Source organism: Podospora pseudopauciseta (genome assembly GCF_035222475.1).
Source record: "Podospora pseudopauciseta strain CBS 411.78 chromosome 5 map unlocalized CBS411.78m_5, whole genome shotgun sequence".
In the NCBI taxonomy this organism is placed as follows: Eukaryota; Fungi; Ascomycota; class Sordariomycetes; order Sordariales; family Podosporaceae; genus Podospora; species Podospora pseudopauciseta.
Genome location: NW_026946665.1, coordinates 374584 through 395700, shown reverse-complemented (window position 1 = coordinate 395700; position 21117 = coordinate 374584). Strand labels below are relative to the sequence as shown.

The 21117-nt window shown below is 50.8% G+C and overlaps 8 protein-coding genes across 8 annotated transcripts; 5 read left to right on the top strand and 3 right to left on the bottom strand.

Annotated features, from left to right (window-relative positions):
* The first annotated feature begins 1849 nt into the window (after positions 1–1849).
* Positions 1850–4079, top strand: QC763_506680 (uncharacterized protein). The gene is made up of 4 exons (XM_062913259.1): positions 1850–2527; positions 2592–2675; positions 2717–3586; positions 3642–4079. The coding sequence occupies exons 1-4, from the start codon at positions 2173–2175 to the stop codon at positions 3674–3676; spliced, it is 1344 nt and encodes a 447-aa protein (XP_062764710.1). The 5' UTR covers positions 1850–2172; the 3' UTR covers positions 3677–4079.
* A 1773-nt stretch (positions 4080–5852) lies between these two features.
* QC763_506690 (uncharacterized protein) lies at positions 5853–7672 on the top strand (the record flags this gene model as incomplete). Its single annotated transcript, XM_062913260.1, has 9 exons — positions 5853–6022; positions 6082–6241; positions 6297–6383; positions 6448–6566; positions 6628–6699; positions 6794–6989; positions 7244–7279; positions 7339–7422; positions 7490–7672. 9 exons carry the CDS (start codon positions 5853–5855, stop codon positions 7670–7672), a joined length of 1107 nt encoding a protein of 368 aa, XP_062764709.1.
* Positions 7673–8656: 984 nt separating this feature from the next.
* Positions 8657–9426, bottom strand: QC763_0073870 (uncharacterized protein; the record flags this gene model as incomplete). The annotated part of the gene is made up of 3 exons (XM_062906019.1): positions 8657–9141; positions 9191–9343; positions 9392–9426. 3 exons carry the CDS (start codon positions 9424–9426, stop codon positions 8703–8705), a joined length of 627 nt encoding a protein of 208 aa, XP_062764708.1. The 3' UTR covers positions 8657–8702.
* A 364-nt stretch (positions 9427–9790) lies between these two features.
* QC763_0073860 (uncharacterized protein) lies at positions 9791–10254 on the bottom strand (the record flags this gene model as incomplete). The annotated part of the gene is made up of 2 exons (XM_062906018.1): positions 10045–10254; positions 9791–9988 (listed from the first exon to the last, which is right to left on the bottom strand). Exons 1-2 carry the CDS (start codon positions 10216–10218, stop codon positions 9791–9793), a joined length of 372 nt encoding a protein of 123 aa, XP_062764707.1. The 5' UTR covers positions 10219–10254.
* Positions 10255–12158: 1904 nt separating this feature from the next.
* QC763_506710 (uncharacterized protein) lies at positions 12159–13415 on the top strand (the record flags this gene model as incomplete). The annotated part of the gene is made up of 1 exon (XM_062913261.1): positions 12159–13415. The coding sequence occupies one exon, from the start codon at positions 12159–12161 to the stop codon at positions 13413–13415; it is 1257 nt and encodes a 418-aa protein (XP_062764706.1).
* Positions 13416–14490: 1075 nt separating this feature from the next.
* QC763_506720 (uncharacterized protein) lies at positions 14491–15681 on the top strand. Its single transcript, XM_062913262.1, has 2 exons — positions 14491–15112; positions 15172–15681. Exons 1-2 carry the CDS (start codon positions 14608–14610, stop codon positions 15573–15575), a joined length of 909 nt encoding a protein of 302 aa, XP_062764705.1. The 5' UTR covers positions 14491–14607; the 3' UTR covers positions 15576–15681.
* Positions 15682–17847: 2166 nt separating this feature from the next.
* On the top strand, positions 17848–18399 carry QC763_506735 (uncharacterized protein; the record flags this gene model as incomplete). The annotated part of the gene is made up of 1 exon (XM_062913265.1): positions 17848–18399. One exon carries the CDS (start codon positions 17848–17850, stop codon positions 18397–18399), a length of 552 nt encoding a protein of 183 aa, XP_062764704.1.
* Positions 18400–18631: 232 nt separating this feature from the next.
* RCO1_3 (transcriptional regulatory protein rco1) lies at positions 18632–21039 on the bottom strand. The gene is made up of 2 exons (XM_062913266.1): positions 19878–21039; positions 18632–19818 (listed from the first exon to the last, which is right to left on the bottom strand). The coding sequence occupies exons 1-2, from the start codon at positions 20800–20802 to the stop codon at positions 18941–18943; spliced, it is 1803 nt and encodes a 600-aa protein (XP_062764703.1). The 5' UTR covers positions 20803–21039; the 3' UTR covers positions 18632–18940.
* Between the last annotated feature and the right edge of the window lie 78 nt (positions 21040–21117).

Below are 21117 nucleotides of genomic sequence, written 5' to 3'. Positions count from 1 at the left end.
TCAAATGACTGGTATCCCACCTGGCACTGAACCGTAAATGATTCTTTCAGAGTTGCCTCAGAAGAAAGTTTAATCCAGAATAAACGATTGTCCCTCAGGAACTATAATAAAGGGAAGTGTATAAACTTATTTTCAATGGGCCGGCTGAGATGGCTTCTGCCCCAAGAGTCCCTTCCAAATTATAACCTAAACCTTCATTTCTTCCTTCCTTTATGTCAGGCGTTCTACATCTGCCTGATAAATATACGCCCGGACGCGCATAATACGTGAAAGGTAAAGGAGGGAAGGAGGAGGGGAGGGAAAGGGGAAGGAAGGGGTTGGTGGGGTATTGGAACGTGTATGAAAAGTATAGGTGTCTATTTTCTCATTCCTCTTCCTCTCTCCTCTTCTTCAGACAATTATACTTGATTTTAAGCGATTATCAATACTATTATTAGGTATTTCTCGCGCCTCCTCGCTCTCCATACGGCGCCCATATACTATTTCCCGGCTCGCCGCTGCCGCCCGCTACCGCCGCCGCGCTGCTCGACCCATTCCGTATCGGGTTGCCTCCTTCCTAGAATTAGAAAGATAGTTTCTAGATTAAACGGATCCCTCCGGGGCCGTCCTTTTTAGGCTGTCTGACTGATTCGTCGAGGGTTGGTACTCGTATTAGTCGAGGTGGTAGAGTAGTGTATGTGGGTGTGTCTGTATGTGTGTGGATCCTTTACTTAAGTCAAGAGTTGCCGGCCCGAGGTATAAAAATATCTAAATAAACCTATTCCGATCAGAGCGGTCGGTCCTCTTTTATTTTTATTCCTATCCTTCGTAAAGGTATATTGGTAGCTTATTCCGTATAGTATTACATAAATCCTAATAATAGATATAACATTAATCCACCCTTAGCTAAAGTATTAATCTCGAATATTATACATAATGCCCTTCAGGTCAATCCCTTGCGATTTTTTTTAGTTTACAATTTTGATTTAGTCTTTCTGTTTCTCTTTCTTTTCCTGTTGTTCCGTGATCTCTTGTCGTGACATTGTGCCTGGCCTTTACATTGGCCAGTTCACATGTACTAAATATGACGAATATACACACTGCTGCTACCTCACTTTCCCGCTGTCCTTCTGTCCCACTGTGTCCTCATGACCTGATGCCTTGACATGCTTGGCATGGTTGATATGCCTCGATCATATGCCTTGATATGCTTCGAGTCACCTCTACCCCAATACTCTGATATGCCTTGACATACCCGGTGCCCGATGTGCATTGCATGCTCTGGCATGCCCTGTGTGATGGCCTCACTAATGTGCGATGAAAAGACTCCTTACGCAACAGAACTGCCAAGAAGGTCGACCCCGAGCCCCTGAACTCGATCGAGGTTGCCGTACCCGAGCGCCCAAGACGGTCGACAAGACGCCGCCTTGCGCTCCTAACACCGCCCCTGAGCCCCTGCCTACCGTCCCTGAGCCCCTAAGAAGGTCTAAGAGATCTCGCGTACAGACGCAAGACACTCGCTCAGTCGAGGAAGCTGTCGCCCCCGAGCCAACAAGACAAGCCAAGGAGCAGCGTTTGCGAACGCCAGATGAGGATATACTTATAGAGGAGGAGGAGGATGATGAGGGGTAGAAGGAGATTGATCCGGAAGCAGTATTGTTGGTTTTGAACAACTCAGTCATCTTTCAGTCCCACTGCGTCTGGAGCGCAACAGCCCAAAGCGCAACCAAGGTATTCAAGTCTATATTCACGGGTACTTATTTCTCACCGGAACCCTCTTTTTTCGTGGAACACCCCTCGCACAGAATGTTGGATGGCATTGTTTCTCTACGGGTTAATCATGACGTACTCGAGTAAGGTGTGTGGGCCTATTAGATAGGTATGACTCCTTCGTAAATGGTATTTTCCGTCAAATCGAAACCATTACATGCTGTCACTATCAGTGGGCCTGGCGGTTAGCCAAGTCTACTGGAGTTAAGTTGTGGAAATATCGCCATTCCGGGCCGGGAGCGCGGACCAACCCCGCCCGAGTTTCAGTGTTCCTCCAAAGGGCAGGTCGCGATCTCATCCCACAGGTATTCAAAAGAGCCAAATGTGATACATCGGTTCATTAATATTTCCAAATGTAACCTGGAACTTCTCCTCTCACAAAACACAATAACAAACAACTTTCTCTTCCACGACACACAGACGATGGCGTCTCTTGCAGGGCGGCTCCTCGGGCTGGCTTCTTTGGCTTCAGCCTTTGTCAGTCGAGACGGGACCGGCCGTCTCCCAGCTATGGGATGGAACTCCTGGAACGAGTACGAATGCAACATCAGCGAGGGAGTCTTCATCACCGTGGCCAGGCAGTTGGTTGACTTGGGGCTCAAGGACCTCGGCTATGAATACGTCAACATTGATGATTGCTGGAGCGACAAAGAACTAAGACGTGACGCAACGACCGGCGAGTTGATACCCGACGCCGAGAAATTCCCTCGGGGCATTGTCAAGGTGGCAGAGGAGGTCCACTCACTGGGGCTGAAGTTGGGCATCTACAGTGATGCAGGTTTGTTCACTTCACCCTCTTGACGGTCCTTATTCATCACACTAACCATTGTGGTTTGGCCAAGGCACCGATACATGTGGTGGTTACGCAGGATCACTCGGGTATGAAGAACTGGATGCTGCAACATTCAGCAAATGGGGCATTGACTGTATGTTCCCCGCCCACGTGTTATTGCCCCAAGACTCACAGCAGAGGGCCAAGATCTCAAGTACGACAACTGCAATGTGCCGCCCGAATGGGCTGATGAATACGAGTACATCCCTGAGGAACCAGCCAACAATGCCCCCCCTGGCTATGACTGGGGGACATCCAACACCGCTAAACGCTACCGTGTTATGCATGACGCCCTCCAAAGACAGAACCGCACCATCCAATACTCACTCTGCGCCTGGGGCCACGCACACGTCGAGCGCTGGGGTAACAGCACCGGTCATTCGTGGAGAATGTGGGGAGACATCTTCCCCGCGTGGAAGGGCAAAGAGAAATGGAGTTGGGGACTGATGCCGATTGTCAACCAGGCATCACTGCTGTGGAACTATACTGATTTCGGAAGCCACAATGACTGGGACATGCTCGAGGTTGGCAATGGGGACCTGACGATCGAGGAGAACCGCAGCCACTTTGCTCTTTGGTGTGCTTTGAAAAGCGCGCTTATCGTCGGAACCCCCCTGGATACATTGGCGTTGAGAAAGCCCATTCTCGATATTCTTTCAAACAAGGAGCTGATCGACTTCAACCAAGACCCGGTTTATGGTGCTTCGGCCATGCCCTACAAATGGGGCAACGACAGGCCCGCCAATACGTCGGACAGGGACCATCCGGCTGCTTTTTGGGTGGGTACATCGGTCAAGGGGATCCATGTTTTCCTGCTCAATACACGTGACACGGCTGTAAACATGCGGGCTGTCTTTGCCGAGATCCCACCGTTGAAGTCTGGGGGCAAGGGTTATTTGGTACACGACATGTGGACAGGGGAGGATCTCGGGATCTTTAGGAAGTATTTTGAGTTGGAAGTCAAGGCGCATGATACTGCCGCGCTGACAATTACCAAGGCTGATGGTAAGTCATCGTCAAATGGGCTTAGCTGTCTCAGTTCGCTGACTTTAAGTTTCAGGGAAACATCCTAATCCTCGGTGGTCCCCAAAATAAGGGATGAGCCAATGTGGCGCAGGCTCCCTTTCTGCCGAGGAAGAAATGGGTTGTCGCCATTTTAACGCTACACAGGTTCTGTAGTTGCCAGTCCACCTATAACACAGCCTCTTGTTACATGCTCCGTTACGCTAGAGGCCTTGATGACATTGCAGATTGGTTTAAGAATATTATCAAGGACGTCTATATCATATCTCAAAAAACTTACACCATCTTTGAAGGCCTTGCCACTATCTTCATAGGCCTTTCTACTATCTTTATAGGCCTTGTGCAGTCTTTGTAGGTCTTTGGCCTATCCTCACAGGAATTCTCACTATCTTTCAATACATTTCCGCCATGTTCCAAGACCTCTCGTCCTCGTCCTCTTCACCTCCGTCTTCACCAATTGTTCATACCTTTTCCGCTTCAGCGTGTCCGGCTCGGGCAGCTGGATGGTCTTAACCGTGCCCATACTCACCGTAGACTTGCATGTCTGTCTCAGCATTGGAGCAAAGCCGAATAGCAGCCTTCCAGTTCCGGCGAGGCTTCTACCTGTAGCTTGTTCCCAGAACGCTGTTTCTTACACCCCAGTGCGACCATGTCGATATTGCCCACAGGAAGGAGAATCTTGCTATCCGCTGAGTCGGCAGGGCAAAGGTTGTGGTATATACCAGTTGACTGCCATCGTGTGTAACCTGCCATTAAAATAGTATGTTGTATTGAATAAAGCTTGATAGGTACCAGCTATTGTAGACACCTAGTGCGACATCTGTGATATTAATGGTTTGATGTAGACGATGTAAAAGAGATAGGGATAGGCAAAGAAATATAAAGTAAATAGAATAATTAAAAGAGAATAATATTATGACAAAAAGAAAGAAAAGGGGCATGGATAATGTTGAGAAACTCAGTCGTGTTTATAGAGCTAAATTAGAAAGAAGCGACTACATTGACACTCGACTGGGCTTCGTCGATCACGTAACGGACGAAGAAAGATGTAGAGAGCGATAGAAGATCTTTTGTACAAGTGTCTTTTTGCTGCAAGAGAAAGGAGGAATCGACTGGAAAGGAGAGCGCAGAAGAGAGGGATGTGAAGCAGGGGCGGCGGGGAAAAGGTGCTTTGCCGGGTGTTCTCGAGCAGAAGGATGCTTGCCTACCGGCGGGATTCGGGAGATATGGCATATCCGTCACCTTTGAGTTGCTATATGTAAAGAAAGCTGCATCAGTTATGAATCTTGGAGTTTTGCTGTCATTTCGCGCAGAAATAATGCAGTCATCTTTTGAAGTTTCTTGGCAGACAGACCTACTTGCATTACCCACAGATAACCCTTAAGCGGGCCTTGGATTTCTCAGGACTAGGGTTAAACTACCTAGGCTTAGGCCTCGCGCTGCATATGATGAATTGTCCACCTCAAACATTGCAAAACGTACACCTAGTGCAAGACGGTGAGCGCAATTATCTGAATGTCATGTGGAAAACACGCATATCGTGTTGCAAGTTACCTGGTAGGGCAAGGATTTGCTGCCTCCCTCCCTCCTGTCCAATAGGGTCTTTACCGGTAGAAGACACTTTGCATCATGCCTGCACCCCAGACTGAGTTGCATTCCAGTGTGTGCCGCCGTGTCCAGAACAAGCATAATTATATTGCCCTAACCTTCATTCGCTTGCCGGCCGGTTCGTTGGCTTCCGACTCGGAACAACAACCACAAACCAACTCCACATAAGCTACCACTCAAGACAGCCGTCTGGTAAGGTGAATGAAATGCCGGCGCCTTCATAAACAAACAGGATCCGCCCAACAGCTTGGCACCTTGTTTATTTTGTGACTAATCCATATGAACATGCTACTCTTTGCCGGTTTCCGGCATAAAAACATGTCCTTCTGGGGCCCAACGCTCCAATGATCGTCATCCAAAGTCAAATTGACGAGGGATAATGGGTCCTTGTGTAATGGATAAATTCCATCTGGTCGGTCAGTCTCCTCAGTTTAATGACTGTCTCCATCTTATGCAAGGCAGGTAAGAAAAACGTGCTCCTGATGAAAGATGATAATAGCCGGGATGGGCACGTGGAAAACACGCATGGGATCTCAAAAAGGGGAAAGAAGAAAAGGGGACCAGGCCCCCGGATCAAAACCCTTTTTTCTTGTGGTTTCCAGAAGGTAGTGAAAGACAGGAAATAAGTCTGGTGTCAACAATGCTTCTTTGGACAACCACCTTTCTTGCCAGCCTGGTGGCTGCGCAGACATACCCCCCTGATGTTGTCGATCAACTTGCTGCCGCTAGTCTGCCAAAGGTGAAGGAGTGGCTGGCAAAGAATCCCCAGGGCAACTGCACTTTGGAGACGGCAGTGAGGAGAAAGGAATGGTGAGTGTAGCGGTGCCATGCTGATGATATCTCGTCCCAGCAAAGGCTGACAATTGCAGGATGGATTTGACCCTCGCCCAGAGAAAGGAGTACACCAATGCTGTCCTCTGTTTGATGTCCAAACCAGCCTTAACCTCCTCTGCCGCCCCCGGAGCAAAGAGCCGGTTCGATGATTACATCGTCGTCCACGTCCAGCAGACGCCGAGAAACCACGGATCCGTACGAGTCTATACTTCTAATACATATCCTGTGCTCATCTCTAACCCGTACGCAGACCTTCTTCTTACCCTGGCACCGCTATTACGTATGGCACTACGAGCAAGCCCTTCGCAACGAGTGTGGATACAAGGGATATCAACCGGTATGTGGTTTTCACCCTTCCTGTCCCCCTTTACACTACCGATCATTGACACTCAACTTTCAAGTATTGGAACTGGGATCGCTACCACAAAGACCCTGCAAACTCCCCTCTCTTCGACGGTTCTGAAGGCAGCATGGGAGGCAACGGCGCCAAAGCCAACTACAATGGCATCATGATCCCAGGGTTTGTTATCTCCCGCTATTGGAATTATCTGACTAGTAGCTTACCTTACCCTGGTACGAAGCGCCCCTAGGCCATATGACCGCATTCCCCCAGCCGACGGAGGTGGTTGTGTCACAACTGGGCCTTTCAAGAAGTATGTCTCTACCATCCTTTGGTGTTCCGGTGTCGGACTGAGATGGTACAACACCCATGAAGCAATAACAGCCATGCTGACCTCGCTTGCTCAGTATGACCGTCAATTTAGGTCCAATTGCCCCTATCTTACAGCTGACACGCAACCCCCGTGCCGATGGGCTCGGCTACAATCCTAGATGTCTGCGCCGCGACATCAATAAGAACTCAGCTGCTGTAACATCCGCAAAGGACGTCTACGACGTCATCACCAAGAACAACGATACTCATTGGTTTCAGACAGTGATGGAGGTAAGACGACCTTTGACAGTTGGGACGATATGTGGCTGATTTGATGTATTAGGGTCAATTTCCTCAAGGGAAATGGGGAATCCATGCTGTAAGACCTTTCTTTGAGTCTTTTACAGCGGGTCGAGCTAGTGATATACCAATTTGTGCTACGCCGATGCCACATTTCTTCTTTTTCTCCTTTTTCTTGATTTTTTTCATGTTTTCACCAAAGACTCTGATCCCAATCAACCGAGCTAACGTTTGAGAAACAACAGGGGGGGCACTACACTGTCGGGGGGGATCCTGGAGGGGTGAGGAACTGCCTTCGATTGCGCTTATTGCCTGGAGATGCTGACGGACCTTGGAACAGGACTTTTATACCAGCCCGGGTGATCCCGCCTTTTGGCTTCATCACACCATGATTGACCGTGTTTGGTGGATCTGGCAAATCCAAGTATGTCTAACTACCGTCTATACATCCTTTATGAACTTGGAACAAGTAACTAATACGATATTGTCAGAACTTGGAGAAGAGACTCAAAGAGGTCAGTCACACGAGAACCATGTCAAACTTCCCACCATCTGCCAACGGAACCCTTGACGATCTGAGCGGGCTGGGTGTGTTGGCGCCCGATGTCGAGGTGAGGGAGCTGATGAGCACAATGGGTGGGTTGATGGGCAAGTTCTGTTACATTTATGAGTAAAGTTGGGGGCGGGGGAGGTGGGGTGTTTTTAGGCGTCAACACGGAGACAGAATCGAATCACGTAACTTATGTTCCATCTTGATACGAAGATGGGGGATGGTGTTAGACTTGGAGGCGTTCAGAGATAGTCAAAGACAATTGTAGCTCGTGGGTTGTGGAGGGTTAGGGTTAAATCCCATGACTTGAATGATAGTCAACAGGCCTTGAATGATAGTTGAAAGACCCAAAGAGATAGCGTACTGGCCTTACAACACAGACAATAGACGTGTCATGCCTTCTTCAATGGAGCTTGGATTAATTCTTGGGGGATGGACCGAGGAGAACCAAGAAATATCCTGTTACTTGAGCATTTCCAGACCGCTATGTCGTCCAGCATCCAACAACTCCATCACTGCCAGGAACTCAACTACCCCTAAAGTCCGGCGATGTGTTCACTTCCCTGCTACTCATGAGCCTTATATGGCGCGCTCCTATGGTGACAGGGCCTGTGGTGGGCCATGTTCGTTCTAACTTGGTGCAACCCATGATTCGAGTATGCCAAAAGCACGAATTGATGTCGGGATCCAGATAGCTATGTGATGCAACAACAAAGCTAGGCAACAAAGTAGCCTTCCACGTCGGAAGCGTCTTACCGAGCTCAGTCCCGTGGAAGGTGAAGCTGGGGATTGTGGATGACACGCTTGTGGTCAATGCACGGACCTGCCGTTTTCAGCGACCTCGTGACGCGTGATTGGCTGATTTATTTCAGCCGCCCAGCATGGGCGGGGAGTAAGGCGGATCCCGCAGGCTCCCCAGCTCAGACACGGAGACACAGCTGGCACAAAACGGCAGACGCGGACAAAGCTGAAGCAATGACACAACACACGGCACACGACTTTCCCACTCAGAGCTTATCACACGCTGGCCTAGCGTCAGAGAATTAATCAAGTCACAATACGAGATTACCCTACTCCCCACACTGTTGATTGCCGTCCTCTCCGTTCTCTCCGCCACCGACAAATAACGCCCACCGCAAGCCTCCCTCGCCATCTCAAGCTGCCATTGGGCTACCTGGAAGGCTATTAAACCAACCTTCGACATCCTCACGGACCGTCTTCTTGATCTGGCACTTGTTCGCCGTCGCAATATCCTGGCTCTTCTGGTTTCCGCAAGTGGCGCTGAAACAACCATTGGCATCCATGGCCCGCTGGAGCGCATCGCCCTTCCACCCAAAGACGTAGTCGCCGTGCTGGCCGTACCCCGTCTTGTCACCCGTCGACAACACAAACGGCTGTGAGCCATCGGCTGGCCACTCAGCCTTGTTGTTGAACTTGGTCGTGTCCCAAACAATCTCAAGCATGAGCTGGGGAATTTTGACGGGGTGACTGGCAGGGCAGTTTCCGGTGGACAGGAAGTTGGAGGGGCCGGAGGTGGGATATGCGACGTGATCCTTGTGGTTGGGCGTGTCGAGGTTCTTCCCGTCCCAGCATCTGTGGAGAATCAGCACATGTGTGTGTTAAGGACCCACAAGAGACATACGTTGGGTACAGCACGTTGGACCTTATACCACCGAGACAGGGACCAGTCGGGAAGCCTTCAAAGTCGAGGCGGGAATCAGCGCACGGCGCCATGTCATCGCCGCCGAAGTTGGGCCCGCTGTAGCATCGGAAGCAGCTCTGCATTTTGTATCTGCCATGTTGTTAAAATAGAAGTTCTCAAAGGTCATACTGAAATGGTTACTTCGGTTCTCGTCGATTTACGTCGCCAACAAACATTCTGAAACCCTGTTTTCTGTGTTAGCAGGAGTTATTGGCCATTCTGAGGACATCTTACAGGCTTGAATGCAGTCACAGTCTTGGCCCGGGGAGCAATCTGGTTTTTGTTAGTATGAGCTTATGAGGTATAATACAGATTCAATCTCTCCATTGCCGGGGAAACAAGAACATCGAACTTGGCCCACAGTGAGGGCTAGGGCTTGGGTATGCCCCCCCAAAAAAAGGTGCGTTCTGGATGGCCAGAACCGCCTGAGAAAGGATAAGTGAAGAGTGACAAAGAAACGGGAGCCAGGACATAATAAACTACGGCTCCGCCTGTAATTTGGGTGGTAAAACGATCATTAAACAGGAAGCTGGGAGAAAGTCAGTTGATGTGACACCAACCACCACACAACACCAGACAAAAATACCGGTTGGGCGCCTGCGGGACGCGCTTGTAGCTACCATTTCTCGCCCGGAAGTACACGTTGGCGGTCCAGTAGTTGGAGAAGTCATCTGCCGGGCCGCAAGTTGTGCAGGTTGCCAAATTCGCGATGTCGGTATTGTAGGGCATGGACGCGTTCTGTTATACACACATTAGCATCCTTGTACCAAACCTTAGATCTCGGAAAGATTTACAAACGCGTTACCGCCGATAATCTGATGCATATGTGGCGTCGGGAACTCTCCTGGGTTGACAAGAGGATCCAGACGCTCGACGGTGAGTTGGGAGCACCCGAACCGTAAGTGGTTGAGGCCGTTCAAGCCTTGACCGTTGACGGCCGCTGCCAGGGCAAGGGCTTTCCAATGCATGGTGGACGTGGATGGAACTTAGTTTGGGCTCAGAAGGGGAAGGGCGATGGAGATAAAGGCAGAAAGGACTGCAAACCGGTTTCGACGCAGGAGCCCTTTCATATTCCTCCTCGTTAGTGTTGTGCAACACGACGACTTCATAGGGGGAGAAATGCCTTGCCACACCACCAGCAAATTGCAGCCCAAAATTAGACTGCTTTTGCAGTCACGCCTCGGTCCAACCAACCGAGCATAGCGAACATCATATCTCGATGGAGGTTGGCACTCTATTCAGATTAATAATTTGGCATGTTGTATGTCTTGACCTATCGGCAGAATGGGGGCAACTTCTCGGGTATTGTGGGGTTGCGTCCTCCTCCTACAGTTTGGCGACATGATTCTCGGCAAATCTGTCAGCGCTTCGGAATGATCCGAAGACAAGCAATGATGTCCCGCTTGCTTGGCTCCTTGGTGCGTGGCAGGAAGCCGATTGGTTGGCAGTTGGGAAGGATGGAGACGGACGGCCTTGTTTGCCGGCAGCTGACGACTCTTGGTGTCTTGGTCGCCAAAGAAATCAACAGGCTGCAAGAGTAGGGAGGTTCACGATGGTAGCTATCTCCCAAGGTAAAAGGGATGTCTGTTGGATAATTGGTCTTTTGTTTGCAGCGACCCAATGCATGTACGACGAAGGGTCTGGGCAATCAATGTCACCTCTTTGTTAGTACATAATGACGGCTTCATTCAGCCATTGAGACATCCACTAAACACACATCCCCATCAGCGCAGGAAATGCTTCACTGAATAGATACACTCAACCCGGCCTCTTAGCCCCTGAATGAGAAGTATGAGAACCCCACAAGAGTACTCAAAGGGAGGAACATCGTGGGGTTATCACGGAGAACACGTATGCCAGCCAATGACTTTCTAACCGAACAATAATCATCGAGGGCACCTATCTGCCCACTGGCTGGGTGGGGGACCTGCTCAAGCGTAACCCAATGGCTGTGGACAGAATGAGTGATAAGGTATTAGACAAAACACAGAAACATTGATTCTGTTCAGGCCTTGAAAGAAATGCAGGATTGTACTTGGCCAATACAAGTAGCATGGAATTCATCATCTGGGTGGCATATGGTAACTATACCTATTTATCCCGCTGATGTTAAGCCTCCCAACTACATACAACATTGAACAGGGGGGCAACAGGATGTGCAAAACCGGAGAAGTCCCTGTGGGTGCAGTGGATAGCAAATCCCAATGATGTGATAGTGTCTAGGTGTGGATGGACCCAATCTCAAGTCTTTGAGACATAGCCAACAGGCCTCGAAATATCTATCAATGGGCCTCGAGGGATAATCAAGGTGCCTTTAAAGAGGATTAATACCTCTCCAAAGATGGTTAATGGGCCTTGAAAGATAGCCAATAGGCCTGGAAGGGAGGTTAGGGGGATACTTGCTTTTTGGAAAAGTGTGAGCTTGTGCTTATCACCCTGTTGCTGGCTTGCAGTGGGAACAATTCGGCTGAGAAAAAAGAAACAACCAAGCAAGGCTGCAGCATCAATGTTGTTGGCCCATACCACGTTGCAAAGGACTTCGACAGCTGAAAATAAAAGTGGAGATAATACAGCAGGGCTTCAGGTCTTCAGCTTTGTTGGACGACACGACAACGGCATCAACTAACCGTTTTGGGATGCCAAAAAGCGCTATTGAGCCTTCCAGCCCCGTCCCGGGAAATTAGACCCCAGCAATAATTGAGCCACGCCACGTTCTAGATCGCCAAACAATGTTCTTGACTTCAACTTGATAGGGGTCAAATCCAACCATGCAGTCGGGGCCCGGAGAATGGGGTTTTAAAGAGCCGACTGTCCCTTTTCTTCTTGATGGCCCTCGACCATCTCTCACACTCTTTTGCCAGCATTCTCACTCAAGTCATTCGTTTACTTTGCCGCAACGACAGCAACCATGAAGCAGGGAGTTGCCCTCTTATCGGCTTTCGGCTGGCTGCAGCTAACATCTGCTGGATGCTGTCGGTCAAACAAATGTTTGCAAGACATCACCAATCCTCTGTTCGATGGCCCGCAGGATTGCTTGTCGCTTCTTGCTGTCACCATCACGCCAGAGGCCAGCACAGTGACCGAAACGGTGACCGAAGTTCCTACAATGAGCTGGGTTGAGACGGTCGTTTTCACTGAATTGGTGACATCCATTCTTGTAACAGAGACAGAACTGCAAACCGTTGGTATTACCACAACGGCCGACACCGAGACGGTTGTGGTCACCGTCACCCAAACCGTTGTGGCAACCGACACCAGCCTTCAGACCTTAACCACCACGGTCGCTCCGGCGTCGACTCGCATCTATGCTCGTGCTGCCGAGACCGAGCTGTCTCCCTCCATGCCCTCATATGCCACGGCAAACTGCCCTTCGTGGGAGAAGTACGTCAAGGCGTGCAAATGCGCAGGCGTTGCGGCAACCACCATCACCGCCGAAGGCCCGTCAGCCACCACTCTGACCTCCACTTTCACCGACACAGCGGCCATCATCTCCGTTCCCACCACGATCTCCATTACCACCACCGTCGTTGAGTCCGCCGTCACCACCGTGACCGACACCGAGACAAGCACCGCGCTGGTCACCGACACTGTCTCCTCCACCTTGACAGTAGACACCCCCTCGACCGTCACAATCACCCAAACCGTCGTCGAGACCGTCTCCCCACAAGCAAGCTGCAAGCCCGGCCCCCAAGTCTTCAAAGCCTTTGCTCTCGAGGCAGGCACCACTCCCGTATACTACATCTACGCCAACCTCCTCAACGGCCTCACTGGCGGCATCATCTGGCAAGGATCTAGCAGCACCACAGCCGCCAGCGTTCAAAATAAATATATATGGTCGATCGATCAGAATGGCTACCTCGGTCTGGCGTACAACGTCCCTCCTTACACTTATTCCTACAAGGCGTACATGAGCACGGCGTCTCCAGGGAGCAACTGGCCGCAGATCAACATTGCTACGTCGGTGGATGCGCAGATTGCAGGCGGAGCTGCCATTTCAAAGATCAAGGGATGTATCAACTCGTTGACGGGCGAGTTGACCCTCTCGGTTGCTGGGCGGAAAAACATTTTGTGGTGCGGGCAGCAGATGTGGATGTCGGCTGGGTTGGGGGAGGACATTAATCGGGGGACCTGTATACAAATGTTTCCGAAGGTGATTTCTTTGTAGTGGCTTGTAGATAGGTATCTGGGCGGCGATGGTGATGAGAGTTAATGCGAGCTTTGAATGTACCCCATGTTACGTTTGGAAATGCCAGTGCGAAGAAAGAGGTTCACTAGTGATCCTGAGTATGAAATGGTTGCGAGCCTCAATTTGAGCAGCATCACTGTGCAAGGGTCGCCGGTTGAGTGGTCGTTTTCTTTTTTTTTATTCCAAAAAGAACATATGTATTATTTGAAAGCAGTTCCAATAATAACTCCCCTATAGTATTTCATTCCTCTTAACCTATAGTTACCATTCATCTTTTCTTTCATTTATAGCTCTATTCCCGAGAGCATGTTGGTGTTATTGTTGCGTTTTTCGCCGAAAGCGGCCCCCCGCGAAGCGGGTGTCGCGAATCTATCTAATAATAGGTACAGGCGCACACTGGCAGTCTTAAGTGCTATGTCTACAGGTAATCAAGCCGATGGGTATTCCCGGTCGCAGTTTGAAGGCGTAAAGTCTCTCACCAGCGCTGCTCCCCTCTCCAAACTGGGTTTATTCTCGAAAGCAGGCTGGGCTTAATAAACAAACCCTGGCAAACAACTAACAATAGGAGAAATGGCTCGATGGTCAAGTGGTATGGTGGTCAAGTGGTATAGCATTCTGAGCTACGGCATTTGCTCTAGCATGACTAAAGTAATTGTGCTTGGAAAGTTGCGAGTTTGAATCTCACCACGGCTATTCTCCTTTCTGTACCCGGGGTTTTTTTTTCGCTTCAGGCACTCAAGAAGTCTTTTAATGGCTTAGTAACGGTTTCAGATAGCCATTGTATTGTAGATATTATGGCTTTCCTTTTGCCTTTACATCAATTCCATACCTTCCTGTGTATGGATATGGCTTCCCAAGTGAGATGGGTGGATGATATGATGTCAAGCCGCGCGACTCTGAATGGCACTGTGCCACCTTTCGCATCGTCTCGCATTTGTCTTCGGCAATAACTCCTAACCGCCCCACCATACCCAATCGCGCGAGAGAAGGGCATTGAAAAGCTGATCTGAAAATCGACAGCAAGAAAAGTTCATCCGGATATAAGAAGGTCATCACCGGCTAAGTCCGCCAAGGGGTGAAAAAGTTAAGAACAGAAAAGGGTTTGGACCCTCGCCCCCGCGCATTGTGGGCAGCGGCTGCTTTCATTCACTCAGCGATAACGGCCTCAACGATGACCAGCTCTCCGCAACAACCTTTGACCTTCCTGATCACTGGTTGTTCCTCAGGTTTTGGTCTTCTGCTCTCCAGGCTTGTCCTTGACCAAGGCCACAACCTCATCGCCACCTCCCGTTCTCCCTCGAGAACTTGCGAAGTCGTCGACGAGATTCTTTCCCACCCCGGTGCCGGGACCCGTCAGTGGCTGGAACTCGATGTCGACGACCCAGTGAGATGCCACGAGCTCATCAACGACCTGGAAACCTCCAACGGTACCGCCATTGATGTACTGGTCAACAATGCTGGCTTCTGCATCCTTGGCCCTGCGGAGCTGCTGGAAGAAGACGAGTTGAAAGAGATGATGGACACAATGTACTTTGGTCCCACTCGTCTTGCACGGCTTGTTCTTCCGTTCATGAGACAGCGGAAGAAGGGTGTGATTGTGAATATGAGTAGTGGGGCTGGGTTGGAAGGAAGAGAGAGCATGGCTGGCTATGCAGCTGCTAAGGCGGCGCTGGATGGTGAAACTATACCAGGTGCAATGAAGGTACGAACGAAAGCAAGCTGATTGCCACAACAGGATTCTCCAAGGTTCTCGCTACAGAGGTTGCGCCGTTAGGTGTTAGAGTATTGACGGTTCAGTTGGGAGCTTTTGATCATACATCTATAGGCGACAACGCCAGGGCTGCAAGACAATATCGGCAGGGGGGTGTGCCTACTGAGTATGTTGGGTCAGTGGCCGACCAAATTACCAAGACCCTGGCTGGAGGCAAGTTGGCCACTGTGGCAGATGGTGATTCAAAGAAAGCTGCCAAGGCAGTCTATGATGTTATTGTTGGTGAGGGGGTGGGTTTTGGAAAAGAAAAGGAACGAATGTTGCCTCTGGGAAGAGACCTCGATAAAAGACTCAGGGAGGTTATCGGGGGGTATCAGCATGCCCTGGACGTTTTTGGGGACATCTGTAACAAGGTTCACAAAGATTGAGTCTGATCAAGTGGTTGTACTAGGCAGCCCTTTTCTATGAGTCGGATGGTCCTTCCTGTCTAGTAGTGAAAATTGCTCTATTTACCTGAACAAGATGTCAACCAGCCTTCTTCTTTTCTGATTCTGAGGGGATTTCTTTCGGAGAGACGTGGTTGATGGTGGAGTCCGGGGTGGAGCAGAAAAGGGGAGGAATGGCGATGAGCGCCGGGGTTTAGCCGCCCACATAGACTCTAACATTTTGACTGTTTTCAATGCTAGGACCGTCGCTCTCAACTGTATTTCCAACATTCAAGTGGATTGTTGTTCTCAAGAAACCATGGTGTTCGTCAGATCCATCTCAACGGGCGATTTTAATGACTCGGGGACTCCCGAGGTTAGAGGCATCTGGTCCAGAAGTGTAAAGGCTAGGTGGCGTCAGAATCAACCTGCTGAGTGGTCTTGATGGCCCCCTGTCAGGTTGGGGCCAAGAGCCTAATTCCAGTGCGCTCTAGTATTCAGGACACCTCTGGCGGGGGACGGTGTTGACACCAGCTGCTCCGGGCGGTGAGAAATGCCGTTGGTACAGGTTGCTCTGCTATCAGCTGCATTTGAGCTCCCTTATCCTGACCCCCATCAGGCACGTTGGCGAAATGCACCCTCCCGAAAATGTTTAAGGGTAGGTAGGTACACCACCCCATGGAGAGACAGGAGCTTTGTCCCAGTATTTTCCGACCACTTTCCGTCTTGAAGCAAAATCTTCGACTGCGATCCCTGCCAACAACAGCAACAAGGTGGCTCCGAAAGTCGAAGAATCATGACAAAAGGAGGAAGATCAAAGCGCAACAGGCGCAGCCAGGCGGTGAGTAAGGGTTCTTTGCCATGAGAAGTAAGGGATACCTTCGCTGACCATGTTTGTCGAAGACCAAGCCAGCACGACAGGCAGCCTCGCCGTCCAGAATCCGGAGCCCACCCCGACTACGACTCCCCCCGCTTCCTTGCCAAACCCAGAGGTGGTCGCCACCACCGTAGCCGACACGAGTACAACTGTGATTGGTATGTCATACTGCCGGAGTCTGCACCATGCTCCCAGTCACAATACGCTTTCTGATGTCCTAATAATAAGAATTAGCAGTTCTCGATGCCACTGCCCTTGCCGCCATGCAAGATGATGCTGCCAACCATACCACCGCCTAACAGACGACTGGAACTGAGGATAATGACACCGCAAGAGACATTTTCGTGTTCACAGGCACCGAACCAACGTGGCAAGAACACAAGGACGCCTTAGAGGCTGCCCACAGGGCTTCGGTCCATGTACCCTCGCCGTTGTGCATTCAATTGGCATTCTTTTGTGACGGATCTATCGCGCGTTACGCTGGCAGGTATAGCCTTGGAGGAATTGGCATAGCCTACAAAACGGCATGACATAACCAGCGTTTACAAACCCGCCCAACACGTTGCTGGTGGGTGGAAGTTGGGACCGACATTCTCACCTGAGTACACCGAGCTTGTGGCCATGTTAGTGACATTGATGTTGGCCATATTTGAGGTTCAGACCATTGTCAGAAGACTTGGGACATTGGCTACCATTGAGAGACCACTTGCTGCCAGCGTCATCGTCCACACAGATTGCCTAAACGCTCTCAACAAGGTGCTGGGCAAGGACAAACTCAGAGGGCCGCTGGAAACATGATTGATCCAGGACATTCATGACAAAGAAAGGGCGCTGAGAGAGTCCCAGTTGTCCCGGGTGTTTTTATCAGCTGCAAGTATGTTTGGCTGCCCGGGCACCAAATGAGCCCCACGACACCGCCGACAGGTTTGCTAGTCAAAATCAGACACTGGCCAGAGGAGAGCATGTACCAGGTAGATGGTCAGAGAATCCTCACTGGTCCCCCAGTCTCAAACCCCTACAACGGAAGTCAAGCACCTCTTCGATGCAGACGACGACCGTCGCTATAAGTTCCCCACGCCACCCTCAACGGTCCCATCCGCCACCATTGGTCCGGCCTCATCAGACACTGGCCCTGCGTTCACATTCAGTGTGCCCGGACCGTCATTGCCACCGCTCTCAACTCAACAGCGTTTGACTTATGCCTAGGTGGCAGCGATGGCACACCCTACTAACATGCCTAACGTGATAGTGGGCAGTGCTGTGGCGCCAGCCGTCCCAAACACGACAACCGGCCCGTCTTCAACCATATCATCGAAGAATTGAGTCAATGCCATTTCAAAAGAAGAGGCAGAGGCAATCGAGCTGAGCAGGGCTAGAAAACAGGTGGCCAACGCCAAAATGGAAGTTTGGAAGATGACTAGAAACATGCCGCAAATGATGAGGGACGTGGATGATGAGATGTCGGAACAGGCTGCCGAGAGTGAGTTTCTTCATGAAACGGGCAAGCGGTATGAAGACTGGATCATCGAGAACTGCATCTTCGTTCCTCTGGATAGCAGTGCTGGTATTAAGCCTGGTCTTGGTGGCAACAAGGACAGTGGTGTCGCCGGGGACATCGTCAAGGTCGAAATTAGTGATGTCAGCGTTAGTGCCAACGCCATCAACTGCGGCAGTATCCCAACCAACACGGGCGATGCTGGCAAGGATGGGAAAGTCACTGGTCAAGAGCTCAAGGCTCAAGGTCATAGTCGCCAAGTTCAAGTGGCAACTGGGAAGCGCAAACGGGACCTGGCCGATGTTGGGAATGGAGATGCCAACGCTGGCAAAAAATCAAAGACGCGGGGCATGGACGCCATCCCAGCTCAACACATCGCCGTCGCCAGCAAGCGCAAAAACACGGGGCTTGCGTTCCCAGGCGCTGATGTCGGTGTCGGTGGCAGGAGTGTGTGAGCGGAAGGGTCAGGAAGCTGAGATAAGGCGGAGATTGAAGAACTTGGCGAATCGTCGCCTCCTCCTGTTGGCGTGGGAGGTGTGTAAGGACCAAGTTGGTAAATGGCTGGGGTGTTAGGGGAATATTGTTGTTGCCACGGGTGTACTGATGTTGGAAAGTTTATGAGCGTTCACAAAGGAGGACAACACATGTGGGAGACGTCATTGTTCATCTTGGAGGTGACGCGCCCCTATTAGTAGAACCTTTTTTATTTATTTGTTTGTTTGTTAAGGTAAGATGGCTGTGTGTAATGTATTGTCTCCAACTCACTACCAGGTTATGTAGATCGCCTTTTGCACGGTTTGTCATCCTGTGCGAATGCTCAATTCTCACAGGGGCAGCTGCACAATTAAGCGTCTTAGAACGCTGGAGATGCCTACTATCTTGTTGCTCTAACTCAAAATCATCATCAGAATTATCAGAAGTGAATGGGTATCTACTCCGCCATCAGGAGAAGCTGTAGAAGTAGCCCAGTTCAACATCATTATCTCCTCCCTTTATTTAAAAGCTCCTCTCTTGGCCATTTGCCCGCCCTGACTGGAACTTCTTCTGCCATGGTAGTGGTTCACTAGCCACCTTCACAGGCCCAACATCGCCAGTTGCCTCTCTCCTTGCCTTCCACTCCTCGATGTCCTTGTTATCGACCCAGTTACCATGCAACCCCAATTTGAGCTTCAACGGCAGGTGAATCACTGCAAGCGGACCTTGGCTCAAGTTCTGTGCGTCAAAGATCAAAACATCATTTCTCAGCACATCCAAGTGATTCAGCAGCGCGATGAGGTATCCCTCGCCTTCTGCCCCTTCTTCCTTTGGGATGAAGGTCGGCTCTTGGAAGGTCATGGTTGGCCCAGGAAAGTACACGTCCTCCAGGCCAGCCTTTTCTTTCTTGGTCTCTCCGTTTGTCACAGATGATGTTGTTGAGCCGGTGTGGTAATGCTCGGGTCCCCATGTGTAGTGGCCCAGAGAATTGAACAACCCGCCGGCAGGCGGTCCCAACTTGGCAAAGTCGTACGGTCTTGTCGGATCTACGACGGCTTGCCAGAAGTGACGGTAGGGCTTGGTTACATACCGATCATCGATTCGTGAGAACTCCCCGTTGGTCAGCCAAACAACCGCTGGTTTGACACGCTCATCCGCCACCCAAACGTCAGAATCCCCTGCCTCAGGTGTCCGGATAGCCGACTTTTTGGCCTTGGGATCAAAGATCCATCGCGTGGTTGGCGAGCTGAGCTTGTTTCTCTTCGCAATGCTGTCCGCGGAGGGTGTGACGTTCTTGTCTGGTGGGAAGAAGAAGAAAACGTTTCCATCGGCAACCGTCAAGTCAAAGACTATTTCTCCTGAGGCTAGCTCATACGCGCCGGCAACATGTCCATGGAAAGCTTGACCTTGTTAGCAGTTATCCTCAGAGACTGTGAAGCTCCAGAGAGCAAGCACATACCGTTGTCACCTCTAAACCAGGTAATCTCTCCAGGATCCCCAGTCCCCCTCCTCGGGACCACGGCATACCACTGATCCTCCTCCGGGTCCCACGCAAATTTATTCTTTCCCTGCTTCAGTCTCTCCAACTTCATCTTGATCGGGGTCAACGCTAAAACGAGATAATTCTTCGTCAACCCAGCATCATGAATCATACCCGCAAACGGGGCTTTATACCACCCCTCCTGCGTCTTCTTCCCATCCATATCCACCGTCCAAACAGCCACATCAACCCCGCAATCCGCCCCGTCACCACCACATTCATAAGCAAAGCAGACCATCTCCCCCGTGTCAGGGTCAAACTTTGGATGCGCACAAAAAGTAGGGGAAAGGATTTGCCCTTCAAAGTCATACCGTCCCAACGTCTCGAGTGTGTCGGGGTCCATCGCGAAGGGGGGCCCATCCTCCTTCATGGCAAGCAGCATCCCCCTCCAGAATACGATATTGGTGTTTGAAGCGGTGCGGATGACGCCCTTGACAGATTCATTGTCTGTGTAGGGGTTGCGGTACTTCCCAAACAGCGACCTCCTCGCGGCGGTCTCGTGTTTGTATCGATCGGTCTCGACATACTTTTGCTGGAAGTCGGCGTGGCCGTTCGCGATGCGGATGGCGGTTACGGAGCCGTCGCCGTTGAAATGGATGTCGTCTTCGTACAAAGGGGGAAAGCGGTGGTCAGGCTGAACGCGGTAAAACGTGCCGGAGATGTCGGGTGGGATGGTGCCGGTGACTTCGAGGTTGAAGACGGAGCCTTCGAACCTCGAGGGGGCGTTCATAGACCGGAAGGCGTCTGTTTTAGGGAAGGCGACCTTTTCTGGGGAGGTGAGCTCATTGTTGCTGTAGTTTGGGGAGGTGTCGATGTGGGGGGCAAGGTGGAAGATGTGTGCCATTTTTTCCTGAAGTGGTTTGTTTACTTTTTGCTTGTTGCGATGAGTGAGAAGAAGACTAGGGGAGGGTGGATAGAAGAAGTGTTGCTGTTCCAGATCCACTGTGCGGATCTTCAGGGGTGGGCTCAACCCCGCAAACCATCACGAAAGTGGCGACACCCTCAAATCGTCCAAATTAAACCTCCGACGGTAGATCGGATGGTTCCGAGATCCAGGTGGGGGATTATTCTTCCCGGCAAAGGGTCCCCGGGTAAGCTAGGTACGTGCGGGGGATCAGAAGGGGGGTAGCTTGACCCCAACTCGGCAACTGTCAGGCCT

Bases quoted from the DNA above. Each gene is read 5' to 3' on its own strand.
- RCO1_3 (XM_062913266.1), bottom strand. From the start codon at position 20,802: ATGGCACACATCTTCCACCTTGCCCCCCACATCGACACCTCCCCAAAC. The intron at 19,819-19,877 runs GTATGTGCTTGC...AACAAGGTCAAG, and splicing joins CTGGTTTAGAGGTGACAACG to CTTTCCATGGACATGTTGCC.
- QC763_506720 (XM_062913262.1), top strand. From the start codon at position 14,608: ATGACCAGCTCTCCGCAACAACCTTTGACCTTCCTGATCACTGGTTGT. The intron at 15,113-15,171 runs GTGAAACTATAC...TTGCCACAACAG, and splicing joins TGCTAAGGCGGCGCTGGATG to GATTCTCCAAGGTTCTCGCT.
- QC763_506680 (XM_062913259.1), top strand. From the start codon at position 2,173: ATGGCGTCTCTTGCAGGGCGGCTCCTCGGGCTGGCTTCTTTGGCTTCA. The intron at 2,528-2,591 runs GTTTGTTCACTT...GGTTTGGCCAAG, and splicing joins GGGCATCTACAGTGATGCAG to GCACCGATACATGTGGTGGT. The intron at 3,587-3,641 runs GTAAGTCATCGT...TTTAAGTTTCAG, and splicing joins GACAATTACCAAGGCTGATG to GGAAACATCCTAATCCTCGG.